General features: G+C 40.9%; 1 protein-coding gene across 4 annotated transcripts in view; it reads right to left on the bottom strand.

Moving 5' to 3' along the window:
- Positions 1 to 20,505, bottom strand: part of MARCHF6 (membrane associated ring-CH-type finger 6) — a 118,308-nt gene that overhangs the window by 34,993 nt on the left and 62,810 nt on the right. For all 4 annotated transcript variants that reach the window (XM_073332351.2, XM_073332352.2, XM_073332354.2 and 1 more), the window contains 8 exons: positions 16,837 to 16,895; positions 16,128 to 16,208; positions 13,916 to 13,984; positions 13,743 to 13,817; positions 11,261 to 11,395; positions 10,624 to 10,743; positions 9,167 to 9,267; positions 6,481 to 6,618 (listed from right to left, as the gene is read on the bottom strand). In XM_073332351.2, coding sequence (XP_073188452.1) covers positions 6,481 to 6,618; positions 9,167 to 9,267; positions 10,624 to 10,743; positions 11,261 to 11,395; positions 13,743 to 13,817; positions 13,916 to 13,984; positions 16,128 to 16,208; positions 16,837 to 16,895 — 778 coding nt within the window. The remainder of the gene's footprint in view (positions 1 to 6,480; positions 6,619 to 9,166; positions 9,268 to 10,623; positions 10,744 to 11,260; positions 11,396 to 13,742; positions 13,818 to 13,915; positions 13,985 to 16,127; positions 16,209 to 16,836; positions 16,896 to 20,505) is intronic.

The following is a 20,505-nucleotide window of genomic DNA, read 5'->3' on the forward strand; positions in this document are numbered from 1 at the left end:
CAGAAAGCCTTTGACAAGGTCCCTCACCAAAGGCTCGTAAGCAGACATGGGATAAGAGGAAAGGTTCTCTCATGGTTTAGTAACTGGTTAAAAGACAGGAAACAAAGGGTAGGAATAAATGATCAGTTTTCAGAATGGAGAGAGTTGAATAGCTGTGTCCCCCAGGGGTCTGTACTGGGATCAGCCCTATTCAACTTATTCATAAAGGATCTGAGAAAAGGGGTAAACAGTGAGGCGGCAAAATTTGCAGACGATACAAAACTTCTCAAGATAGTTAAGTCCCAGGCAGACTGCAAAGAGCTGCAATAGGATCTCACAAAACAAAGCCCTGGCTGGGATGATTTAACTGGGAATTGGTCCTGCTTCGAGCAGGGGGTTGGACTAGATGACCTTCTGGGGTCCCTTCCAACCCTGATATTCTATGATTCTATGATTCTAACTGTGACTGGGCAACCAAATGGCAGATGAAATTCAATGTTGATAAATGCAAAGTAATGCACATTGGAAAACAATCCCAACTATACATATAAAATGATGAGGTCTAAATTAGCTGTTACCACTCAAGAAAGAGATCTTGGAGTCATTGTGGATTGTTCTCTGAAAACATCCACTCAATGTGCAGAGGCAGTCAAAAAAGAAAACAGAACGTTGGGAATCGTTAAAAAAGGGATATATAATAAGACAGAAAATATCATATTGCCCCTATATAAATCCATGGTACACCCACATCTTAAATACTGTATGCAGATGTGGTCACCCCATCTCAAAAAAGATACATTGGAATTGGAAAAGGTTCAGGAAAGGGCAACAAAAATTATTAGGGGTATGGAACAGCTTCTGTATGAGGAGACATTAATAAAATTGGGACTCTTCAGCTTGAAAAAGAGACGACTAAAGAGGGGATATGATAGAGGTCTATAAAATCCTGACTGGTGTGGAGAAAGTAAATAAGGAAGTATTATTTACTCCTTCTCATAACACAAGAACTAGGGGTCACCAAATGAAATTAATAGGCAGCAGGTTTAAAACAATCAAAAGGAAGTATTTTTTCAAACAATGCACAGTCAGTCCATGGAACTCTTTGCCAGAGGATGTTGTGAAGGCCAAGACTATAACAGGGTTCAAAAAAGAATTAGATAAGATCATGGAGGATAGGTCCAACAATGGCTATTAGCCAGGATAGGCAGGGATGATGTCTCTAACCTCTGTTTGCCAGGGTCACCTGGCATTGGCCACTGTCGGAAGACAGAATACTGGGCCAGATGGACCTTTGGTCTGACCCAGTATGGCCGTTCTCATGTTCTTAACCTTTGAACAGCAGTTTAGAATTTGTGAACAAAAGAAGTCACAGGTTCTAAAATGTTTTCCCTACAGGTATACATTTTCTTCTCTCCCTAATAAGTCTCAATGTTTAAAAAAAATCTACAAAACCCCTAAAAATTGTCCTCGCAGCAGTCTGAGAGCATTAGTACCCAGTACCAGTGTACTTGCGTAGAGAGGGGCACCATCTCCGATATGCAATGTTATTAACTGGCAGGACTTTATGGGGGTCTGGTAAAATCAAATACCTATTACGTATGCTCAGAAGCAATTTTTCATTCCCCACCCCCAAATCTAGCAAGAACTCCTCCTCAAAGGACTACTTACATAAAGCTCCAAACTTCAGACAATTCCTCCATCAAAACGTAGATTTAAAAATGGTAATTAAGTTTTTTTCACCCTTGCTTAATTAAAAATGGCTGAAGGAATGTTTATTCAAGCCATCTCTACTGGTAACTGCAACAGTTGAAGATGCATAATAGTTCCCATTGTTATCCCCCCAACTTGGTTCTCATCTCCACCTCCCTCCGTCACCTACTTTCCATTGGTATTCATCTTTGGGGATGAGTTATCCATGTTTTGACTGTATCTGAAGGTCAATTTTTCTATTAAGTTGGAGCTAAATATCTCATTTGTTTTTCAGGCATGAAAAGCTGAAAAGATTATTGCAAAGAGGAAGAAAGGATCTCACTCTCCATCCCAATCTCAAACCTCCCTAAGAATAATTCAGTCAAGAAAAAACCTTCAAATTTGAAATATTATTAATGAGCAGTACAGGATTTGGGGAGTGCAAGTACACTTGTTTAAGTCAAATTATAAAACAGTCAAAAACTACTAAAACAGAACAGTTCCTTACCCTACAGTAATTGTGGTTCTTTGAGATGTTGTAGTCAGTATGGATTCTTAGGTGCACATGCATCATGCGTGCAAGCCCAGAATCTTTCGAATAGCAGAGTCCAGTGAGGAGACACATGTGCCCTGAGCCTCCTTGAGCTTCTGTGTGAAGGCATAAAAAGGGGGAGTGGCAGCAATCCCAACTCAGTTCCCTTGCAATTCAAAGCCCATGAGTGACTGCTGAGGACTTGGAAAAGTGGGGATGAAGAATAGGTCATGGGATCCACACTGACTGTAACAATTCAAACAACCACAATCATAGTAGAGTTAGTAACCACTCCTTCGAGCGTTAGTCACTGCAGGTGACTGGCAAACAATATTGACTCAGGATGGTGGGAATGAGGAGTATCAGCTGCATCTTCAAAATGAAACAGCTGGCTCTTGAGGCAGCCAACTGTGGCCACAAATAGAAGAAAATCCTCTATCGTCCCCACAGCTATGAACATAATATCATGGAACTCTAGGTTTGCCCAGAGTGCAGTTTCTTCTCCCCTCATGTGGAATGAGGTCTTGGGATGAACACAGGTTGGTTTAAATGGAACTTGGAAATCATCTTGGGAATTTGGTATGAGGTTTTAGTATCACCGTGTCTTTATGGAACCAAAAGTACAGCTGTTCCACCACGACTGTCTGAAGTTCGTTCACTCTCTGGGCCGAGGTCATCGCTACCAAAAATCACCATTCTGAGAGTAAGCAGGTGAATGGAGAACTCCACAAGCTTTAGAAGGATGATGTTGCGGTCCCATACTAGAGCAGGTCCTCTGACCAGTGAGTAAGCATGCATTAGGCCCTTGACATATTTGGATACCATTAGGATGAGAGAAGACTGAGTCCAAAGGTATCAGTCCATGATATGCAGAGACTTCCTCTAGATTAACTTTGACTGAGCTAAATGAACGTTCAGAATGTTTTAACTGCAGGAAGTAGCCCAGAATCTTCAGTATCAGGGCTTGCAATGGGTTTAGGCCACTCTGGGTTGGAGGAATAAGTCTCTCTTGCACAGTATTCTGCTCTACGTCAGGATTTCCTGATTTTCCACGGCACTCAACCAGTCAATATCCAGGTTATAAGGTGCTGCGACTTCAGGTCTGGATGGAATCCTTGACAGTTTGACCGTATGGGGTCTGCCGGATCAGGCCTTCCTTGTCTTGTTATGATTCAATTAAATTTCGACTCAATTGTGTATTGATCACTAGTGGAAGAAAAACACTTCTTTGGTCTGTACTAGTATCATCTCAGGGTATGTCTATGCAGCAGCTAGAGACTTGTGGCTGTCCCGTGCCACATGGTTTGAGCTGTGGGGCATTTTTTGTAACAGGCTCTTGGGGAAAGATTCCTGAAATAAGGAAGGGGGCAAGGTAGGAAACAAGGAAAGGAACTGGATGGGGTAGCCACAGACGATGATGATGAGCATTAATTCTTCATCTAATCTCTGACCACAACTGTTGGAAGGGGGAAAAAGCGATTTCTGAAAGTTGGCTGCAGTCAACACAGTTGAACACTTGACACAACAGAGCTCTGAATACTCCTGTCAAACCTGCTGACTCTGAGAGGGGGCTTGGTGTACAATGGAGGACGACAACAGGCGCTTACTGGTGTAATGGGGTTCTTTCTGGGCAAATACTCTGGCTGACAATTGTGGGAATAAGATTGTGTTTTGTCTTTGTGGGAGCTGATCCCAGAAGGGCTTGTAGTATAGCGTGGGGTAGTACATCCCTAGAGATCTCAGAATTGCCTTCAAATCTTTGACAGAAAGGAGTGCTTGATCAGTCCAACTGCTAAAGAGCTTCATGCCCTGAAGGGTAGGTCCTCTCACATAGCCTGGACTTCTTTTGGAATCCCAGACATTTATAACCAGGAGGAGCAGGGCATTTGGACTACTGTAGCTATGAATCAAGTGGTCATATCTGATTCATCCACTGTGGCTTGCAGCACTGTTCTTATTACTACTTGCCCCTTCCTTGATAGGATGGTCTCAGCTCTTCCTTACAATCTTGAAGGAGCCTCAATAGGAATGGGGTCACCCTCGCCCACATCAGAAAACTATTTTGCCAACAGGGCCAGTAGCTTCCTGTTAGGAACTGGAGGGAGGCCTGTTGAGTAAGCCTTTTGGCCAAAGTAGTTCCGTTTCCTGGGAGTGAGGGGGGTGTCCTTATCTGTGGTGGATCTAGTCTTTTGCTGGACTGCAGACACCGCAAGCGACTCTGGTGTCTGATGCTTAGAAGAAAGTTCAAAGCCTTTGGATGGAACTTGATAACACTTTTATACTCAGTTTGAAGACGGGGAAAGCAAGGCTGAGGTGTGCCACAATCCTTTTGTTGGGTCCAATATACAATGATCTGCACAATCCCAGTTGGGACTGAGGATATTGAACAGAGAACAAACCTAAGATCATGGTCGTCTCAAAGTCCAAGATTTCAGCAAGCTATCCTCAAGAGCAGGTCTGGAAGGCTCTAAAGTTATTGATAGTTGGTGTTGGGTCGAGGCAACAGCTTCATCTGGAAAAGAGGAGGATTAGGTGGTAAGGGCAATTGGAGTGTTTCCTGAGCCATTACCTCACAAGGACACTTCTCCGGTCCTGTGACAGGGATCTGGCTATTGATGCCAGATGATGAGTGAGACCTTCTTTTCCCCAGACACATATGATAGGGCTCCACTCTGGGAAGGTGGGCCCAAACAGGGCCATAAAAGTAAATTGTACAATTATTGCCAGGATGTGATTGGCCTGTCCACTGTCAGCTTGCATCAGTGCCTGATATGGGGCACTTCCAGAGCTCCCCTTAATGTACTATTCTGGTCCGGTCCCATGCTTGAAGTCAGGGAGGAGTGGCTTGGACGTGGCAAGGAGAAATACATCTCCAGGAACAGCAGTGCCATTAGATGTGGGACCAGTGCTGATTCTGCTGGTGTCAAAACAAGCAGCAACGGCAGTTCCTCGAAGGCGTATTGATATTGGGAAAGGCTCATTGTTGACATCAGCATCTCCTGAGTCTTTCACATCCCTCAACGCTAAGGAAGATTTGGAAGACCTGCCTTTGGAGGAATGCTATGGGTCCTTCTCATGGAATGAGCTTGCTGCATGCTGTGAGCTGTGCTTATGCATGGTGAGGGTATGGTGCTTGGCATCCAAAGTGGATGCCAGGTCTCTTTGCCCCAGAGTTGGTACTGATGCACACGGCACTGAAGGATCATGGTGCCAGTTCCAGTGGTCTTGGTCCCTTTTTAGATTTCTGCCTACTAGAACCAGAGGCATGGTGTCTGGTTACCAGAACACTTACCGTAGATAGCCTCCTTGTCTCCAGCTTGGAGGATGTCTCTTCTCCAAGATCATATAAGACCTTTAAAGATTGAAATTAAGTCTCTTGAAGCAAACACACATCTCTCAGTTTTCAGATGTGTGACAAGAAATGGCAGATGAAGCACTTGTTGGGTGATGTGCTCTTCCAAGACAGAAAAAACACCTGCTGAGACCACTGATTAAGAACATATAACTGTTGCACAATGTACAAGATTTAAACCCTGTGGGTTTACAATAGGCCATACTGGCAGTCGGTGTGAAGTGCCCCGCCCTTCTGTATGGAGAGGCTGTGTAGCAGAGTCTCTTTGTACTTTTTTCTGCACACGAGCAATGAAAGAGAAGAAGTGAAATGGTATTTCTTCACAAAAGGGTTGAGATTGAAGATCAAAAAACCTATAGCCCATAGGACACTGTCCAAGTTCCATCTCTGTCACGGGTGGTAAGAGAGAACTATGGGAGGGTCACAGCCACTCCAACTTTTATGCCCTCACACAGGAGGGTTTTCAGGAGTGGATTTATTTATACTTTTTGCATGGATTTAATAGCACCAGAGATGTACATGTTAATTTTGCTCATATTTTCCAAAGAGTCTGTGGAAGAAGAAAGCAACAAAAATTTCATTCTGAAAAGATAAACATAATGGAAAGCAAAATATAGAAACAGGGACAACAGAAATTGCTATTCAGACTCAGCTACACCATTTTTTTGCCAAGCGAAAGTTGTATTAGTGCAGCAAATATAATTAATTTGCAAAGGCATATTCTGAAGTTGCAGTGCATGTTCAAGGATTCGCTGTATAATAATTTGTTCTATACCAATGTTCATGTATCTCTGCCATGCACACATTTATGTATCAAGTAATTCGTAACGCTCCAGCTACGGTATCTAGCCAAAGAATAAATTTCTTCCACATTAAAAAGGTCAAAGTGACACAAGCCACATAACTGATATTGGCTGTTTACACTTACAGCAAGTACCCAGCCGTAACAGTCCATGCTCGTACAAGACCTTTCAACCACTGTCTTGTGTGTCCTTGTTCAAGCAGAGCTGGCAGCACCACCTGAAGCAAAAGCAGCTCCAGAGAAAGTTCACTCACTGGAGCATCACTAGAAACAATGGGACAGAACAAGAAGGCAAACACATAAGGACTATTCTCTAACATTTTATGAATTTCCTACAAACATTTTAACAAACCAAGACTATTATAACCAAATATCTGAACAAACTAACAGTAAAGGCTAAGCAGGTTTCCATCACAGGCAATTCTTAGACTTTAATAGCCAAGATTTTTTTTTTGCATATGTTTCTGAGCACTGGGGAAGAATTTAGTAGAGTTTAGGAATTTAATGTGAACAGAGAGTTTTATGAAAAGTCTTTAGGAAAGCTATCTTCCGTTATCTGAAAAGGCAAGGTTTAGATTTTGACTTGTTCCTTTTATAAGTTAAGAGCAGTATCACTGATAAGCCAAATTATTGTTTTAATTGAGAAACAGAGGAAAAATTTTGCATTGATATTTACAATAAAGATCCAACCATGGACATTCTTTCATTCCTGAAGTATTCCTAAAAACAGTGTAAAAACAAAAAAAAATAGGGCTGTCAAGCGCTTAAAAAAATTAATCGTCCTTTAAAATTAATTGTGATTAATCGCGCTGTTAAACAATAATAGAATACCATTTATTTAAATATTCGTGGATGTTTACTACGTTTTCAAATATATTGATTTCAAATACATCACAGAATACAAAGTGTACAATGCTCACTTTATATTTATTTTTATAACAAATATTTGCACCGTAAAAAACAAACAGTATTTTTCAATTGACCTAATATAAGTACTGTAGTGCAATCTCTTTATCATGAAAGTTGAACTTACAAATGTAGAATTATGTACAAAAACCCCCTGCATTCAAAAATAAAACAATGTAAAACTTTAGCGCCTGCAAGTCCACTCAGTCCTACTTCTTGTTCAGTCAATCGCTCAGCCAAACAAGTGTGTTTACATTTGCAGGAGATAATGCTGCCCAGAGGACGTGTCCATGCTGATGACGGGTTCTGCTTCACAATGATCCAAAGCAGAGTGGACGATGCACGTTCACTTTTATCGTCTGAGTCAGATGCCACCAGCAGAAGGTTGATTTTCTTTTTGGTGGTTCAGGTTTTATAGTTTCTGCATCTGAGTGTCACTCTTTTAAGACTTCTGAAAGGATGCTCCATGCCTCATCCCTCTCAGATTTTGGACGGTACTTCAGATTCTTAAACCTTGGGTTGAGTGATGTACCTATTTTAGAAATCTCACATTGGTACCTTCTTTGCATTTTGTCAAATGTGCTGTGAAAGTGTTCTTAAAACGAACATGTGCTGGGACATCATCCGAGACTGCTATAACATAAAATATACGGCAGAATGTGGGTAAAACAGAACAGGAGACATACAATTCTCCCCCAAGGAGTTCAGTCACAAATGTAATTAACACTTTTTTTTTTTAAACCAACATTATCAGCATGGAAGCTATCCTCTGGAATGGTGGCTGAAGCATGAAGGAACTTACGAATGTTTAGCATATCTGGAATGTAAATACCTTGCAATGCTGGATACAAAAGTGCCATGCAAAAGCCTGTTCTCACTTTCAGGTGACATTATAAATAAGAAGCAGGCTCCATTATCTCCCGTAAATGTAAACAAACTTGTTTGTCTTAGCGATTGGCTGAACAAGAAGTAGGACTGAATGGACTTGCAGGCTCTAAAGTTTTACCTAACTGCATTCAAAAACAAAACAATGTAACAAAAAAAAATCTACATTTGCAAGTTACACTTTCAGGATTAAGAGACTGCATTACAGTACTTGTATGAGCTGAATTGAAAAATACGATTTCTTTTGTTTATCATTTTTACAGTGCAAGTATTTGTAATAAAATAATATAAAATGAGCAGCATACACTTTGTATTCTGTGTTGTAATAGAAATCAATATATTTGAAAATGAAGAAAAACATCAAAAAATATTTAATACATTTTAATTGGTATTCTATTGTTTAACAGTGTGATTAATTTGTGAGTTAACTGCAATTTATCGACAGCCCTAACACACAGTCCACAGCATAATGATAACCTATGGGGTAAAATTAATAATTTGTTCAACTTCTACATGCCTGAATCACTGTGGAAAATCAATGCATAAAAAGGCAAACTTTTTATTTGTCAAAAATGTACTATTGTACTTGGCATACTCTGACATTTAACTTTGCTAGAGCCGATTAAAATTTGTGTTATGTTGTTCATTTTCAACAAACATACCAAATGCAATGTCAAAGTAATGGTGAAAATGGTACAATTATGCCATGTCTACACTAGCACTTATGTTGTCAAAACTTTTATCGCTCAGGGGTGTGAAAAAACCCTGAGAGACATAAGTTTTGCCAGCATAAGCGCTCTCCAGCCGACGCAGCTACTGCCACTCGTTGAGCTGTTTTATTATGTCAATGGGCACAACACGCTGCTACATGAGCACTCTTATAGAGGCACAGTTGTATTGGTACAGCTGTGCTGCTGTAAACTTGTAAGTGTAGACATGGCCTTAGAGAGGTACACAATGAGGATTCTGTCTAATCACAGGGAGACCAAAAACATCTTTCAGAACGACAATAAAAACTTACCTGTAGAGCATGACATTATATGGAAGAAAATTAGGCAACAGATACTTAATAATACGTATAGGAAGCCAAAGCATGAGCAGGACAATTGACCCAAAGACGATCTGCAACAAGAAAATTACAAATGCATATTGTATCTACAAAACTCACGAGGCCTTATTTTTATATGGATGGGCCAATGAAGATGTATACCATCTCCAAAGGTTTTGAATGAAAAAATTGTATGAACAAAGGTTCATGATTAAATTAAAACCTGTTCCTCTCAAATTTTGGTAGTCTATGTTCCATAAAAGGAAATAAATGTGTAAACTAGAAGAGAAAGTTGTTTAATCTCTGAATATATAAACTGTAACTGACCATCATTCATGGGGCCCAAGTTCCCACTGTGAGTCTGATGAAGGTTCTGAAATCATTACAATTCATGCCTTCAGAGAATGATAATTAGCCAAGCGCTTCATTTCTTGATTCAAAAGGCAAAAACCAATTCCATTACATTCTGCTAACCCATGCATTTGAGACCTTTAAAAAGAACTATATGTTGGATTAAGTTTGGGTCATTTTACGTGGCACATACATCCCTGATGCAGCCAAAGCAGTGTGGTTATAAGATGACAAAACGGAAATACATCCTGCTATTTTCTGGAGTCCTGAGCATGACTGACCAGCACTCCTCTCTTTAGCTTAAGTTAGCAGGAGATGGCAGGGAGAAGGTCTTACCCACAGAGCATATGCTGCGCACCACTAGAGTGATCCAACAAGGTACAGAGGATGTTGATGTGTTAACAGTATATCAACATCACAGTATCCCATACAGCAGTCTGTTTCAAAGGTATGCAGTCTTCAGAGCCTGTATTTGCAAAACCTGTGCCAAAGCAGGCCATCTGAGATTTTGCCTTAAAGGCCTTCCAGACAGAGATCAGGGTGAACATCCGGAAAATGCTTGGGGAGGCCAGGAAAGACTGTACATGTTTCCCCAGGAATTCAACAGCCTGCAGCTACATCTTGTAGTAGATACCACTGCCCAGGCTGTCATGGTCCACCCCAAGACAGACCAGAAACATGAATGAGACCTATCTCTACTGATCTGGTTGAACTGGGACCCAGAATGTTTGTTGCAATAAATGGCTTAGACCAGCACCGTGACCTCAAGGGATCTCCTCCACCATCCACAGTAATAAAGTAACTGTTGGCTAGTGATACAAGCAGTCATTGTGGTTTTTGCAGAAGGGGAAGATTTTGACTGTCTGTGCTAGACCCAAAAATTTTAAAACTTTTACAACTAACACCTCTGAAGAAGTAAACTTCAGTTTTATTTTAGTAACTAAAGAATGAACACACATCAAAAAAGAAAGTTAAACATGCTAATATTCAAAACATCAAAGAGGCTAGCACTGTATTTGCAGCAACAAGAAAGAAATGAATATAAATTATTCAAGTACAAGTCTGAAAGAAGTCCTTACCACTGATAAAATAAACCTCCTGAGATGTCTATAGATTGGCAAGTGAATCATTTCCTGAACTGGATTAAAATCCGGATCATTCAAATTCCTCAGAAACCACAGTACACCAGGTCTCAGTACCTGAAACAGGTATTTAGATTTGTGTTTTAAAAGACAAAAATGCAAGCAACGTAAGAATTATTAGCATGTTGTCTAATTAACAGAGTTAGATTTCTGTTGGAAAAAAGGTGTTAGAAGGAACTAGGCTGTGAGATATAAATATGAAGAACTTTTCAATACAAGAATCAACAATGAGAGGTACAGAGCATTACTTCTAGGCCACAGCGGAAACATTTTAACTAAAAATCTTTACTTTCAAATACATTTCAGTTTACAGATACTAAGAAGTATTTAAACAAAAGCAGCATCCATATTAAAAAATCCCTTGCATGCAATTGGCTAGCATCCTAAGGGTGTTCCCACATTCACTTGTAGCCAGCATGATTGTTCAATTTTTAAGGCAGAAAAATTTTGAAGTCTAATATGTATTAAAAGCATCATAACAGAAACACACAGATGGGGAAGAGCTAATGAACTCTTCAGTGCATAAAGTTGTTAAAATATATTTTATAATCCCCTCACCTGAATAAGAACTTACCTCTCTCAGTAAGAGAATGAAAGATGCAAAGTAAAAGACGTAAACCATTCCCACTAACCAGTGTAGGAACATTGTGGTACCAGGGGCAGACTGAAAGCTCAACTCTCTGTCTTTCAAAGTAGCATCAAACATTTCCTATACAAAAAAGTACATAGGATCAACAAAGTTTATCAAATACTCTTTCTTGGTTACCCATTTAATTTACCCCAATTTGTATCTAGCAAATAGGGTTAAATTGGATTATATACTACATTTAAATAATCTCAACCTGTTGCAAAACTATAAATATTTAGAGGAGCACTCAATAAAACAAAAATGTCTATTTAAGTCATAAGTTCCTTCTGCCACTGAAAACTACACAGTTCTTACAACATACTTATAGCACTGACGCGGGAGATGGCAAATAGTGACAAATTTCTCTGCTCCACATTCCATTTTAAGAATGGGAAGGAAACTAAAACAAGGAAAACACTAACATTTAATATGTAACATTACAAAGCATATTAGCATGAGCATATCAGCTCATACTAAACTGTACTGTACATTTATTCTCATTAGAAATAGGGTATCTTATTAATGCAGAGAGCAAAAATGGTTGCTTTTTCTCATATAAGCATTTAATAGTAATCTCCTATATTAGCTTTTGGGGAAGTGACATTTTAAAAGTTATGATAATTTCCCCTTCCTTTCCCCCGCTCTCCCTAGACCAAGGGTCCTCAACCTTTTTCTTTGTGAGTCTCTGTCAAGGTTCCTCCCCCACTCTGAACTCTAAGGTACAGATGTGGGGGCCTGCATGAAAAAACCTCCTAAGCTTATCTTTACCAGCTTAGGTCAAAACTTCCCCAAGGTACAAAATATTCCACCCGTTGTCCTTGGACTGGCCGCTACCACCACCAAACTAATACTGGTTACTGGGGAAGAGCTGTTTGGACACGTCCTTCCCCCCAAAATACTTCCCAAAACCTTGCACCCCACTTCCTGGACAAGGTTTGGTAAAAAGCCTCACCAATTTGCCTAGGTGACTACAGACCCAGACCCTTGGATCTTAAGAACAATGAACAATCCTCCCAACACTTGCACCCCCCCCTTTCCTGGGAAATGTTGGATAAAAAGCCTCACCAATTTGCATAGGTGACCACAGACCCAAACCCTTGGATCTGAGAACAATGAAAAAGCATTCAGTTTTCTTACAAGAAGACTTTTAATAAAAATAGGAGTAAATAGAAATAAAGAAATCCCCCCCTGTAAAATCAGGATGGTAGATATCTTACAGGGTAATTAGCTTCAAAAACATAGAGAACCCCTCTAGGCAAAACCTTAAGTTACAAAAAAGATACACAGACAGAAATAGTTATTCTATTCAGCACAATTCTTTTCTCAGCCATTTAAAGAAATCATAATCTAACACATACCTAGCTAGATTACTTACTAAAAGTTCTAAGACTCCATTCCTGGTCTATCCCTGACAAAGACCAGCATATAGACAGACACACAGACCCTTTGTTTCTCTCCCTCCTCCCAGCTTTTGAAAGTATCTTGTCTCCTCATTGGTCATTTTGGTCAGGTGCCAGCGAGGTTACCTTTAGCTTCTTAACCCTTTACAGGTGAGAGGAGCTTTCCCCTGGCCAGGAAGGATTTCAAAGGGGTTTACCCTTCCCTTTATATTTATGACAGTCTCCCTCCCCCCAACATGCTATAAAAAGTCCACCTGTGCCACAAAAACTGGTTTTCTGCATATCTAGTACATTAAAAGCCACTGGCATTCAGGGGTAGCACGCAGGGCAGTTGCCCAGGGCTTCATGGCACTGGAAGACCCATGAAGCTAAGCTGCTCAGGCTTTGGCTTCAGCCCCAGGTGATGGGGCTCAAGCTTGGCTTTCTGCCCTGGGCCCCAGCAAGTCTAATGCCGGCCCCTCTCTAGTTTATTTTGGTGGACCCCCTGAAACCTGCTCACGGGCCCCCAGGGGGTCACAGATCCCTGGCTGAGAACCACTGCCCTGGACTACAATAAAAATAGTGTCTTTCATATGGCATTCAATACACAGAAGGAAAAATTCATAGCAATGCCATAAGATGAACCATGCATGAATTTCCCCATAATAGCCAAATAAAGAAAAAACTCAGTCATGGAGTTGCCGGTAAGATATTTAGCATACCAGAGAAGTTAGTTACAAAACACTGTGAAAAGTAACTGTTCCAAAAAGTTTAATGATGGGGTTTTTTTTTACTCTGTTTTAAACATAGATTGTAGACTTTAATTGCCTTAAATACAGGAACATGGACATTGTATTGCACCACGCCTTAGGACAAACTACCTTTGATCTCTGAAACAATGAAAGTATAAATAAAAAAAAGTGAAGAGATGCATTTTCTGCAAGTCCAGTTTATATCAATTTTTTTTTCTCCAGGGCAAAAGAACTTTCCCCTCAGAAAACAACAACAGTGTAAGACTTGGCCTACATTCCAATAATTTTTGTTCTTACCAAGGAGCATATATCCAGCCACCAGCCACAGATAAGGGGGAACACACCAATTTCTACAACCACTAATAAGGAAACCTTCAGGGAAAAGGAAAAAAAAATTACTCAGTAACTAGGAATAAATCTCTAATGAAATTACAGTTGAATATCTTTTGCTTTCAGAAGACTATAATTACCTTAACAACAATATAGCAGACTCCCAATAAGCGACGTGATCTCTGGAATTTTACAAGCGCTGCCAAACCCTACATACTCTGGTCAAGGAAATATACTAAATGAAATGTTGTAACAGGACCAGAAGAGTTATGATACAATTCATATGAGCAACTGTGCAATCTATCTTTTATAGCAGGAAATTCTGGAAGAGTCAAGCACTAATGTGAAACTGTGAATACTATTGTTGGGGTTCTAATCTTTCAAAAGTGACAATGATTTTGGGTGCCTAATTTGAAACACCTTAAAGGGACCTGCTTGTCAAAGTGCTAAGCACCCATCCTCTGAAAATCAAGCCCTCTTTCAAAGCATCTGAAACTGGGGACTGAAAATTGAGATGCCAGAAATCACTTTAGAAAAAAATGTATGCAGGAATATTTACCAAGAGTTTAACAATGCAGCTACAACTCTAGAGGTCTAATGTAATATGCATTTTAATGGGGTCTGAGAGAAATTCTCATCTCTTCACAGCAAAGCTAGAGTGTGTGCGTGTTTGTTATTTTTTGGAAAATTTAGTCCCAGCATTTTAAAAGTATTTAGGTGTTGTGGTGCTCAGGATTGCAATGCGTAAGTGATTTAGGAGCCTAAATATAATTTTTAAAGGGATTTAGACACTTAGGAGCTTAAATTCTATTGACTGTCAAAAATGAGATTTAGACTCCTAAATCATTTACATGTTGCAACCCTAAGCACAACGCCTAAATATCTTTAAATTCCTGGATCACAGTCTCCTTTTAGTAGGCCAGAGGATCTCAAGAGAGACATGGCATCAAATATTTTACTATGTTTGTACAGTGCCTATCACAACAAGGCCCAACCTGACTGTGGCCTTTAAGTGCAACTGAAATAAAAAGTGTTAAATAGCGAATAAATTTACTCCTTCAAACAGAAATCAATTTAATCTTTTTAAAGCATACACAGTTTTGTCTGTGACCAAGTCTCCTCAGACTTTCAAAACTTTAAGATAGTGGTAACAGTCACTTCAATATCTCCAGCGCAGCACAGTGAACTGCTGCCCAAGAGCAATCCAAGTTGCACAAAGCTCAGAATGCTACTGGCCTGGTGCAGAAACCAAGGAAGACATACTAAGGGTATGTCTATACTGCAGTCAGGAGGTGTGACTGCAGCAAAGCTACCTCAAACAATAAAGCAGTGTGGTTATGGCAGCATGGATAACAGCACAGACTAGCCCTCCAACTATGTACCCAAAGGGTCAGATGGGCTTGTACTCTGGTGGCTAGCTCACGAGACCGTATTCACACTACTATTTCTAGCATGCTAGTTCAAGCAGAGGTAGCACGTCTGAATACCCACACTGGCTAAACATACTCTGAGAAGCTGCCTGAAATAGGAGAACTGATGTAGATGAGCTTCCCATCCCACGTGGCACAAATCCTAGTTATTATTCTGTATGCCTATTTCTATCTCTGCTGCAGCTGTGTAGCCCACAAGAAGAGAAATGGATGGCTCCATACCTGTCTATTAGGCTAGATCACAAAAACTATAATTGCAAGCCTTACCAGATCACAGGGGCACTCTTACCCTCCCAATCATGACTTCATTTCCGCAAAGTTTTTAAGCACGTTTCTCAAGTTCAACGTTGAGTGCAGTCCCTAAAACTGCTGAAAATTCTTTCTGGACTATTATGGTGTATGGGAAACAAGGGACACCCTTTAGTATTTTAGTGGCTAGTGAAGAGAGCGGAAATATTTGTACCACATTTTCCCTTTTCTTTGGCTGACCGCCAGAAAGAGATCTGCCATTCAGGAAGAAAGCAATGCATTCCGTCTATGGCCTTGTGAAATTTTATCCTGATTAGCTGACAGGCAACTGGGGAAGAAGTTGATTCCATGTTAAGGCCTCTCCAGCGTCATTCCCATAAAACAGACTACTATATGGGGAAAACTGGGCTGAGTGAAGTCTCAAAGCTGTTATTGTTCTGAATACACAGCCTGTTTTGAAATTAGGTCTGGATGGTCAAATCCCTATTAAACAGATTTTATCCAAAATTTTACCCCAAACAGCCCTTTTTTCTTTGTTTCATCATAAGAACAAAGCGAAAAGAGAAAGAAAGTGCTCCTGCTTCATTTCTAATCCTGATCTCAACATGGCTAGAGATAATGATCCACAGACAGAATTTAAGACAGAGTCAGGCAACTACTTATGAAAGGATACATGACAAACAATTAGATTTATTGCTAGCAGCACATAGCCAACTATTGTTGTGATTAGGCCTTCAAAGTGAGATGCTTGAACCTGAAAAAGAAAAGATATTTTAAACATTTTACATTCAATTTTAGTTATTCCTCAAAAAGTTCAGTCCTTTTTCAATATTAATGACAGAATCCACTTGGGCAGCTTGGATTTGGAACTACAAGATTCCTAGGCTGCTTTATACTACAACATGAATAGGACAAATAGTTAATCAATAAATTCTCTTTACTAATCATTTTGCATCCTCAACAAAAACGCAGAAAATAAGTTTGCATCCACTAGAAAAATCAAATAATGGCAAAGCTGCCAGCCTTGCAGGAGGAGCCGCCATATACCCTACTCCTTTTCCTGGCATTCACCAATAGTCATTTCTGAAGCATTACCCCACATGCAATCAAGGAACACCAAAATAAAATATATTAGACTTTATAAAAATATAATATAAAAAGCCAAATTCAGTGACCTTACAAAGGGGGAGTCTTAGACAGGGATCACAATAATGAAGTTTGGGAGGAGGGTAAACAGTTAAAAGCAAAAAAAGGTCCTAGAATGAAGACGTGGACAACTTCCCACGCTGTTCTGTTGTCTTATAGAGTAAAACACAGAAATTTTAAGTTGCATAAATTTTTAAGAATTTAAAACATCAAAATTATAAAATAACCATACTTACATATTCCTCAAAACCCAGGCCAACAACAGAGAAGTGACCAATGTGGTAAGGACAAAAAGCTGGAAAACATGAAGGGGAATGGGAAAAATGATAAAAATTGCTCTATCAAATGCAATGTGAAACTTATACTGAAAAGTCTCTGTTCTGTGGCGTGGCAATTGTTTGAATTTTCACCAGTTTTACAAAGTGGACAAAAAAATAACTATCCATCCAATATTGTTTTAAAGTTTCGTTATAAAACTTAAAAAGAAAAGGAGTACTTGTGGCACCTTAGAGACTAACCAATTTATTAGAGCATAAGCTTTCGTGAGCTACAGCTCACTTCAAGTAAAACTTGACATTCTGTAGCACTCAAGATTAATAAATCACATTACAAACTTTTAAGGGGTAAGGTAGCTCAATACTCATTTCTCTGAATTTTTTTAACTTGCAATATTACAAGCAACCTATGATTTTGTTCCTTCTTCAGCTTTCATTTGATAGTGCTGAGTCAGCTTTATTTTCTAGTTTCATTCATTAGCTTGACAGAAGTCTTCTACACTGTTAAAGGAATCTGCCTGTATGCTCTTCCCCAACGACTACAGAAGAGTGAAGTTGCTCTTTCATAGATCAGTTGGATATTACTTTCCCTTTTAGTAAACATAATTTAAGAATCTGACAATTGAAACTGAAGAATTTAAAGATTTGGGGATTGTCCAGAGAAACACAGTTCCTGCAGGTGTCTGGGAAGGGAGCAAAGAAGCAGATATATCAGGGGGAAGGTAAGACACACTCCAACAAAGGAGTCAGGAAGGGAAGCTTTTAAGAGGTTTGTCCTCTTTTCCCAGATCATTGAACCAAGGATGGTACCTCACTCACAATCCTAAAGATTCCTCCCACTCACTCCCAGAGTTTAGGAATCAAGCAGTCATGAGGGAGTCTTCTTTTCCACACTTGAACATCTGTATTGACTCATAAGTGGTTAGGTGCAGCAGGGTCAAGTATGCTCTCTTAGTCTCCCTCAGGTACCCTATTAGCGCTAGGAGAGAAAAGTCTGAAGCAGAAAAGATGGCAATGTTCCCCCTTGGCATCTCTTCTGGTGCTTTCTCCTAGCCCTCAAGGCAGAAAGGGGAAGCAAGAGCTGGAAGCTCTCATTCTCTACCTCTATCCGCTCCACGGTATCAGATGAAGAGAACTGGAGATTGCCTGCCCCTTAATCTGTTCCACATGACCATTTGGAAGATGGGGATGGGAGTCTTTAGTCCCTAGTCCTGTCTATGAGGTCAAAGAGCAGGAGCAGCATGCCTGGCAGAGACTCTTCACTTGTCCAAATCCCTTCCATCAAATCAATGGCAGTAGCTGATGGCAGTGAGGAAAGATAAGGGAAAGGTATGGACCGCTTCACTCCTCAGGATCTTTCAATGTGGCTTAGTGAGCATAAGAGGCTCCCTGTAAAGTCAGGGAGGAAAAAAATCTCCACTTCTCAGGATCTCTCCACAGCAAGAAGGAGAACACGCTGAGAAGAAGCTTCACTCTAGAAGCCTCTATAAAGTCAAAAGACTCAGATTTAGACCTGTTTAAGTTGCAAATAGCAGAAGGGGAGAGGAGAACCACCTTAAAAGTTGGGACCATGGCTCAGGTACAGGTTTTCAAAACTACTTTTAGTTTCTTTTTTTACTTTTTTTTTTTTTTTTAAAAACAGACCCAATTTCTGCCTGACAGTCCCCCTGGAAACAAAGTGTGAACTCCTCACAATTCCCCTGTGAATATTCTAGTGATCTGCAAAGGGTGTATACTGAGTCAGAGTTTAAGTAACTTGTTCAAGAACACCCTGCAAGATAGTGGCAGGGTCAGAAATCAAATTCAGGAGTCCTGATTCCCAGTTCCTTGTTTTAGTCACTAGAAAATGCTTCCTAACAAGTTTCCATAGAATGCCATAGCTCAAACTTGACTGAAAGCTGCAATCCCTACTTGCTAGTCAGGTGTTTGGAGCATGATGTACTTGTTCTAGTTCAAGTTAATTACAAAGCAGGATTCTCACAGATTGTATATAATTTAAGATACTCATTCCAAACAATTACAGTATCCCTTGACAACTTTAGTTTAGGACTGAAATTTATTTTAAACTGCACTAAATTTATAACTGGGTCATACAGAACTTCATTTCATAGCTCCTAATGGAATGTCACAAATTGTGCTATGTGATTATCAAGTTATTTTTAACCTGTAATTGCCATCAGGAAATTTCTGATTTTCCTAATTCTAGTATGAAACAGAAATTATTTAGATTTGCCAGTTTGTATTCACATATACAACTTAGATGCCACATCTTGTTTACAGCAGGAAGCTAAGTATTGTGTATATTATTACACAGCTTGAAAAAAATGTAGCCCATACAACAAGTGGGACATTTTCCCTGGCAAGTGTAGGGGCCTAAGCCATCTATTTCTGCACTATGTACAATGTATTTTAAATAATGTCTCCAGTCCTTTGGGTTGCTGAGACAACCTCTCAAAATGCATACCAATTATAAAAGTGCAGTGTTGCCCACATGAATTTACAGTCAGGCTCCTGGGACTACCTAAAACTTTGTGACAACAAATCGGGACAATTTCATACTGTGACAAAAAAATTAAAATTCTGTGCACAATATTTTACAATTCTGCAAAATTCTGCAAATTTTGTCAATAAATCCATGTGGCTCCAGAATAGCAGTGGGGAGCACAGGCCACTGGCTGCACTGAGTTAGGAGATCACCCTGAAGCCCCCTCCACACACGATAAAAGGACTCAGCAATGAGGCTGCACCTGACCCAGACACAGTGCAAGGGCTGGGCCTGCCCCAGAAACTCCCCGAGGCCCTGTCCCCCTGTGCCAGGTGTGGGTGGGCAGGCTCAGCCCAGCAGGATCCAAGTACGGAGGGGCTTAATGTGGGGGGATCCAGGTTTGGGATGAGAGATTTCCTGTGTGGGGCAATCTGGGTGTGGGTAGCTCAGTGGGAGATCTGGATGCACAGGGGCTCACTGGGGGGTTCTGGGTGCAGGGGCAATGGGACTCTGCAGGGGATCCAGGTGAAGGTGGTTGGGACTCAGTGGGGAGGTCTGGGTGTGGGGAGATGGGGCTCGGCTGGGGGTAGTGTGGGGGGCTCAGTGGGGGGGGTCTGGGTGAGTGGGGTTTGATGGGGTGGGGGTCCAGGTGCAGCTGCTTGGGATCAGTGGGGTGCAGGGTCTGGGTGTGGGGCGCTCATCAGAGGGGTTCAGGTGTACGGGGGTCGTGCTTGTCAGGATGAGGGTTCGATGGGCCTGCTTAACGGGGGAGCCCCAGCTGCTGCCAATGGGATGCTGCATTCCAGGCTCCCACTTCCCCCCACAATTGTCCTATCCTCTTTTCTTCGCCATCTCATCCCCCTCCCCCACTGCTCCATACCTCCTCCTCCCCTCACTCCTACATTCCTCTCCCACTGCCCTATTCCACCCCCATTTCTTCCCTACTGCCTCTTCCCCCCCACCCCCCTTCCCTCATTTCCCCCCACCCTCCTTACCCAGACCCACCGCCAGCACTCACTGTTGCACAGAAAACAGGAAGGCTTCAAGCACACAGATGGGGGCATGACTGGCACTAGGATACAGGAGGCAGCGTTCAGCTGCAGAGTCAGTGGAGCTGCAGCCTCCTTCAGCTGGGCAGCTCTGAG

The sequence above is a fragment of the Lepidochelys kempii genome, chromosome 2 (assembly GCF_965140285.1).
Source record: "Lepidochelys kempii isolate rLepKem1 chromosome 2, rLepKem1.hap1, whole genome shotgun sequence".
NCBI classification, from domain to species: Eukaryota; Metazoa; Chordata; order Testudines; family Cheloniidae; genus Lepidochelys; species Lepidochelys kempii.